General features: G+C 34.3%; 1 protein-coding gene across 7 annotated transcripts in view; it reads left to right on the forward strand.

The window, feature by feature from the left end:
* The window catches only part of PPIG (peptidylprolyl isomerase G), a 44,854-nt gene extending 40,000 nt beyond the window's left edge, over nt 1–4,854 (forward strand). For all 7 annotated transcript variants that reach the window (XM_011221370.3, XM_034654705.1, XM_011221371.3 and 4 more), the window contains exons 12-14: nt 514–601; nt 3,206–3,342; nt 3,524–4,854. In XM_011221370.3, the coding sequence (XP_011219672.1) occupies nt 514–601; nt 3,206–3,342; nt 3,524–4,631 (1,333 nt within the window). In that variant the 3' untranslated portion in view covers nt 4,632–4,854. The remainder of the gene's footprint in view (nt 1–513; nt 602–3,205; nt 3,343–3,523) is intronic.
* Nucleotides 4,855–6,570: the final 1,716 nt, after the last annotated feature.

Raw genomic sequence — 6,570 nt, forward strand, 5'->3', positions numbered from 1 at the left:
AGATTTAAATTTATTAGTTTAGATCAGTAAAGCTATATTCTCCAGATTCATTTTTAATAAGTTGTTTAAATTTAATCCATTAACGTATGGTATATTTTATTAGTTTCAGAGGTAGAGTTTAGTGATTCATCATTTGCATACCAACACCCAGTGCTCTTACATCAAGGAGTACCCTCCTTAATGCCCATCACCCAGTTACCCCATCCCTCCAGCAACCCACAGTTTGTTTCCTGTAGTTAAGAGTCTTTTATGGTTTGTCTCCCTCTCTGATTTCGTCTGATTTTATTCTTCCCTCTCTTCCCCTATGATCATCTGTCTTGTTTCTTAACTTCCACATATGAGTGAAATCATAAGATTATTGTCTTTCTCTGACTGACTTTTTCACTTAGTATAATACCCTCTAGTTCCATCCACATCATTGCAAATGGTAAGATTTCATTTTTTGATGACTAATATTCCTGTGTGTGTGTGTGTGTGTGTGTGTGTTTTAATTTTCCCTTTGCTTCCTTCTAGTAATCCACCTAACTCCCAGCCTGCTTCATACCAGAGGCGACTTTTAGTTACTAGGTCTGGCAGGAAAATTAAAGGAAGAGGACCGAGGGTAGGTGATTCTTTTCCCAGAAATCTTAATAATATGGCATTTATCGTAAATAATTTTAGAGTGTTTCTTAAATATTGTTTTATATGTAAGTAACTAAAATTTAGAGTAGATACAGATACTGAATTATATGTTCTCTTTTTATAGTAACTTCTCTGTGTTGGTACTTCCAAACTGAAAATACATGGGATGTTAATAGATTTTACATGTACGTGGTATAAAATAAGATCAGTGTCTTTCTTGTGCCTCCTTGTTACTTCCTAACCATTATATCTCTAATCTTGTTTAAAAATTAATAAAAATTAACCCTGTTCCTATATTTCATCTTCTTTCTCTTTGGGATTCTCCCCATTGGAATATCTTCTTGTGTTTTCAAAACTTTTTAGAAATGTGGCTATACTTGGTATATTATTTCTTCTTATTCATTTCTAAACCATTTCAGTGCATCTTCTACCATTCTGCTGAAAGTAGCATTTGCTGTATGGTTGGCTACATGTCACGAAATCCAGTGGCTTTGTCTTACTTAATCTCCTTCCTTGTAGTACTCTTTCCACTTGCTTCTGTCATATTTTCTTTCTGTCTCTGGCCAGTCTATTTTGAATGTCCACTGCCATTTCACACTCTTACACCTGGCCTTTAATATAGTAGTACCTCAGGGTTCCAACTCTTCTAACTCTGCATATGTTCCTTGGGCAGTCTCATCACTCCCACAGCTTCAGTGTCTAACCTGTATGTTGATAAGTTTCAAATGCTCATTTGCTTTTCTGGTGCCAAGACTTACTTAACAGCCAGCTAGTTGCTTAACAGACACCTCAGACTCGGTGTATATAATGTTGAGCATAAGCTCTTCCTCTTCAGAACTGATCCTCCTTTAGGTTCCTGCTCTTGCTGATAGACACCACCACCTGTGCAGTTACTTAAAGCCCAAGAACCATTTTATTTCTTTCCTTTCCTACCTTGTATATCTTATCCAACACCAAATCCCGTCATTTCAACCTTCTAAATACTTTGAAATCCATCTGTTTCTCCAGTTCCGCTCCCACCACCTTAATTCAATTTACCTTTGTATATTCTCTGAACTATAAATGGCCTCTTAACTGTTCTCATTGCAATTCTCAAACTTTTTTGTCTTAGAATCTCTCTTTACACTCTTTTACGCTTTTTTTTTCTTTCTAAATGCGGGACTTGAACTCACAACCTTGAGATCAAAACCTGAGCTGAAACCGAGTTGGATGCTTGACTGACCCACCCAGGTGCCCCAGAATCTCTTTACACTCTTAAAAATTATTGAGGATTCAAAGGAGCTTTTGTGATATGGGTTATATCCATCGATATTTATAATTTTAGAAATTAAAACCAAGAACTATTTAAAATACAAAAATATATAAGCACACATTCCATTAGCTATGAAAGAAGAGATACTAAAATGTCGTGTAGTCTGAAAAACTCAACTGTATAATAATGAAAGAGTGAAAGTGAAAAAGGCAAATAACATGATACAATGAAAATAGTTTTGACTTCACAGATCCCCTGAGTCTTGGGATCCCTGGACTACATTTTGAGAATCACTGATAGAATTCTTTCTTTAAACAGCATTCAGAATGGTCATTTAAAAGCGAGAATGTCATTCCTTTGCCATCAATTGTAAGATAAATCCAGAATTGTTACATGGCCTATGAGACAAAATCTAGTCCTTGCTTACCTCATCAGTATTATCTAGTATTACTTTCCCTGGCAGTTTTTATCTTAAGCCATACTGATCTATCTTGTGGTCATTTCTAAAAAGTGCGATGTTTTTTCCTGTCTCGGGACCTTCAAATAAGATATTTCTTATGCTTCACATATTCTTCCTTATCCATCCATCCTCACACTTTCACCTTCTTTTCCTTACCTTTGCCTATGCAACTCTTTGTACATGTTCGTTAGCTGTTAGTTTTTAAGTATCATTTAACTTTCTCTGTACTAGGCCAGATCTTTGTTATACATTCTCTGAGCACCTGGTACTTCTTTTACGCTGATTTTAATTGTACCTGATTTGTGCTTGTGAATATCTGTGATTATATATCTAAGGAAGGTTCTTGTAGCCTTATAGAATTCAGGTTTCAAAAGAGCAAAATTGAGATAAGTCTTGGCACACTAATGTTTCTGCAACACATGATAGAGCAGTTGGCCATTTCAAGAGCTGAGTAAATATTGGTTGAATAAATGAACATTATGCATTTACTCAGTTTTTCTCCTAATATGGGGTATTTGCTTTGAAACATCAAGAATACTTATTTCCAAATTGAAACTTGGCAACTTGTAAGGGTTCCTATACCTGTTATGCTCCAGTAGCATCACTTAAGTAGGACCGTTCTGTAGAGAGGACATGGGTGGCTAGTTTGTGTGGTTAATGCTTTTTACTTGGAATTTATAGTATGAGTGAGTGTTCAAAGTATTTTTGCCTCACTGGTTTCATACCTGAAAATTAGGAAATTTTAGTTATTTTAGAGGGTATAGAAATATCAGACATTTTATTTGAACCTGGAAATGTATAAGCTACAGCTGTGATTGTAATGCTTTTGTATTTTTAGGAGGTTAATATTTTTCTCATTTTATTTTTTTAAGCGTTACCGAACTCCTTCTAGATCCAGATCAAGGGATCGTTTCAGACGTAGTGAAACTCCTCCACATTGGAGGCAAGAGATGCAGAGAGCACAAAGAATGAGGGTATCAAGTGGTGAAAGATGGATCAAAGGAGATAAGTAAGATTTACCTATATTATTTCAAATGTAAACAATTGTACATAAAGTTGTTTTATTTTTAGCCATTTCACTTGTTTCTGAATATTTTTTAAATATGTGGAATACCATTTTGGCTAATAATGGACATCATGCTTTTTCTAATAAAATTTCCAAAAAGTGTTTTTTTCTCCTTATTTTTTAGGAGCGAGTTAAATGAAATAAAAGAAAATCAAAGAAGTCCAGTTAGAGTGAAAGAGAAAAAGGTAACTGATCACAGGCATGTGTCTGAGAGTCCAAACAGAAAAAATGAAAAGGAAAAGAAAGTTAAAGACCACAAATCTAACAGCAAAGAGAGAGACATCAGAAGAAACTCAGAAAAAGATGATAAGTATAATAAAAACAAAGTGAAGAAAAGGGCCAAATCTAAAAGTAGGAGTAAGAGCAAAGAGAAGTCAAAGAGTAAAGAAAGAGATACAAAGCATAATAGACATGAAGAAAAGAGGATGAGGTCAAGGAGTAAAGAAAGGGATCATGAGATTGTTAAAGAAAAAGAAAAGTCTGATTCTAAAGGAAAAGATCAGGAAAGGAGTAGAAGTAAAGAGAAGGCTAAACAATTAGAATCAAAAAGTAGTGAGCATGATCATAATAAAAGTAAGGAAAAGGATAGACGTGTACAGTCTAGAAGTAGAGAACGCGATATAACTAAAGGCAAGCACAGCTACAATAGTAGAACAAGGGAACGAAGCAGAAGTAGGGACAGGAGCAGAAGAGTGCGATCTAGAAGCCATGACCGAGATCGCAGCAGGAGCAAGGAGTACCATAGATACAGAGAACAGGAGTACAGGAGAAGAGGAAGGTCACGAAGCCGAGAGAGAAGAGCAACACCAGGAAGATCAAGAAGTAAAGATAGGAGAAGGAGGAGGAGAGATTCACGGAGCTCAGAGAGAGAAGAAAGTCAAAGCAGAAACAAAGAAAAATATAGAAACCAAGACAGTAAGAGTTCACACAGAAAAGAAAATTCTGAGGGTGAGAAGAGAATGTACTCTAAAAATCGTGATCATAATAGCTCAAATAATAGGGAAAAAAAGGTTGATAGAGATCAAAGTCCATTCTCAAAAATAAAACAAAGTAGTCAGGACAATGAATTAAAGTTCTCCACATTGAAAAATAAGGAGGATGAGAAGACCAGAGCCTCAGTGGAAAAAGAAAACCAAAAATCAAAGGGTCAAGAAAATGACCACATACATGATAAAAATAAAAAATTTGATCATGAATCAAGCCCTGGAACAGATGAAGACAAAAGTGGATGAGTGAGTTGTGTAAACTTATTTCCATTCTGCTCAAATTTTAAGTTTTAGAGACTTGCTGATGAATCTCCTTTATGTTGTTTTCCTCTTTCCATTGTTTTTGGGTTTTATGTTTGTCCTTTTTTTTTTTTTTTAATGTGGACTTTATTGAGTTGATCTTTTGATAATCTGCAACCTGGATAATTTGTACTGCTAAAGTTTTAATAAACTTGAAATGAGAAAAACACTTTGGTGTAATACTGTGTGCTGTGTCTAACTAGTTCATGTATGCATTTTTGTGTTGCAACAATCAGCAGGTAGTAAATGTGCTATTTTACATCCCAGTTTGTGTGATCAGCCAGTTAAAAACAAGCATAACTGATTGTTGGAATACATTGTTACAGCAGCTTGTGTTTCTCATGAATAGAGTAACTTTAGAAGCCACTAGATAGAAGAAATCTTGTATAGATTTTCTGATTGCATTTAAATAGAGGCTTGCAGCAGCAACAGCTTTTAATTAACACAGAAAAGCAGGATCCTAATAACTTAGATCTTAAGTCATCACTTTTGATTTTATAGTAATTTGTGCTTTAAAATAGTTACTTATATTGTACTGCCTGTATTATTCTTTATAATTCCACTCATAGCTTGATTCATCCTAATATTTTTCCTGCCTAGTTTTGTTTTACTTAACTGTCTACAAAAATAGTTGAGTACTTTTTTCAGTTGATGTACTGATTGAGTTTGACTTGCTGTTATACAGCATCTGACAGGAACTATACCTTGGAAGATCAGATTGTAATTCTCAGTTCTGTGTTGCTTTGGGTCTGAAGAGATGAAATTTTTGCTTTGGGGAGCATTGTTTTATAATTATTATCATTACCTTTCTCTAAAATGAAGATATTTTTATCACTAAAACATACCACTTGTGCAGGTCTTTAAGTTAGATTCTAAAAATTGTTAGTATTGACATACTAACTTCCAAGATTTCTCTTTTGGCCACTGATCTATATAGAGTTGAGTGTTAACTCTGCATGGTTCTTGTTTTGGTTTTGTTTTTTTAACTTGAGCTGACTTCTCTCTCATAGTTGTACGTTTCAAATGGCAAGAAAATGCATCTTTTCTATATATGTATCACAATAGGGTATAGCATGTTTATGACTCTGGTTTATTTCTATTCAGATGGCTTTATACCATTACTGTTAACATTATTTTAGCTTGGCATGTGCAACATAGCCACATAGAGTAGAGTAGAAAGTTGCAAAATTTGATAGCTTAAGGAGTTAAACAGTAAAAGATACCCAAAGTCCATTTAGAATTTTGTGTGTTGTATATTGCTATTTTTGTGATGTGTGGCCTTTTTTCTGTAATTTCCCTTCTAAATAAAATATTGAACATCCAGCAAACACAAAACCTGCCTTATTTGAGAAGAAATTTCAGAATTCCAATTAATAGTAGACTTTAGAGTGTTTTGTACTTTCATATTTGTCAGTGTAGTGTCAACTCTCTTACCAAGGTAGCTTCTTGGTAAACCCAGTAACTACTCAGTGCTGTTTGTACTGAGCAAAGCAGTGCCTAACATAATACTTCCCATTATTGATTAATATAGTAATGAACATTTGGCATTGTGGTAGCTGTTATAACAAATAATAGGTAATGATTATAAGATTGTTTGGAATATCTTGAAGCAAATAATCCACAATGAAGTCTTTCTAAATTTTTTTCCTGATGATAAAAGTGGTAGATGTTTATGATAATCTAGGGTGATTGATTCCTTAGAGACTTTGGCCACAGACCTACTTTAGGGATGATTGAGTCTTGAGTTCCCAAGCTATATAATCTGTTACATATTTTAAATTAGTTATTTTCTTTAAATTCAGTAAATTGCATTTTAAAAATATCTGTTCAGACTATTTGAGCTTCAAGAAAGGTGCTATTTAAGAAAGTGGGTTTTTTTTTTTTT

Source organism: Ailuropoda melanoleuca, chromosome 2 (assembly GCF_002007445.2).
Source record: "Ailuropoda melanoleuca isolate Jingjing chromosome 2, ASM200744v2, whole genome shotgun sequence".
In the NCBI taxonomy this organism is placed as follows: Eukaryota; Metazoa; Chordata; class Mammalia; order Carnivora; family Ursidae; genus Ailuropoda; species Ailuropoda melanoleuca.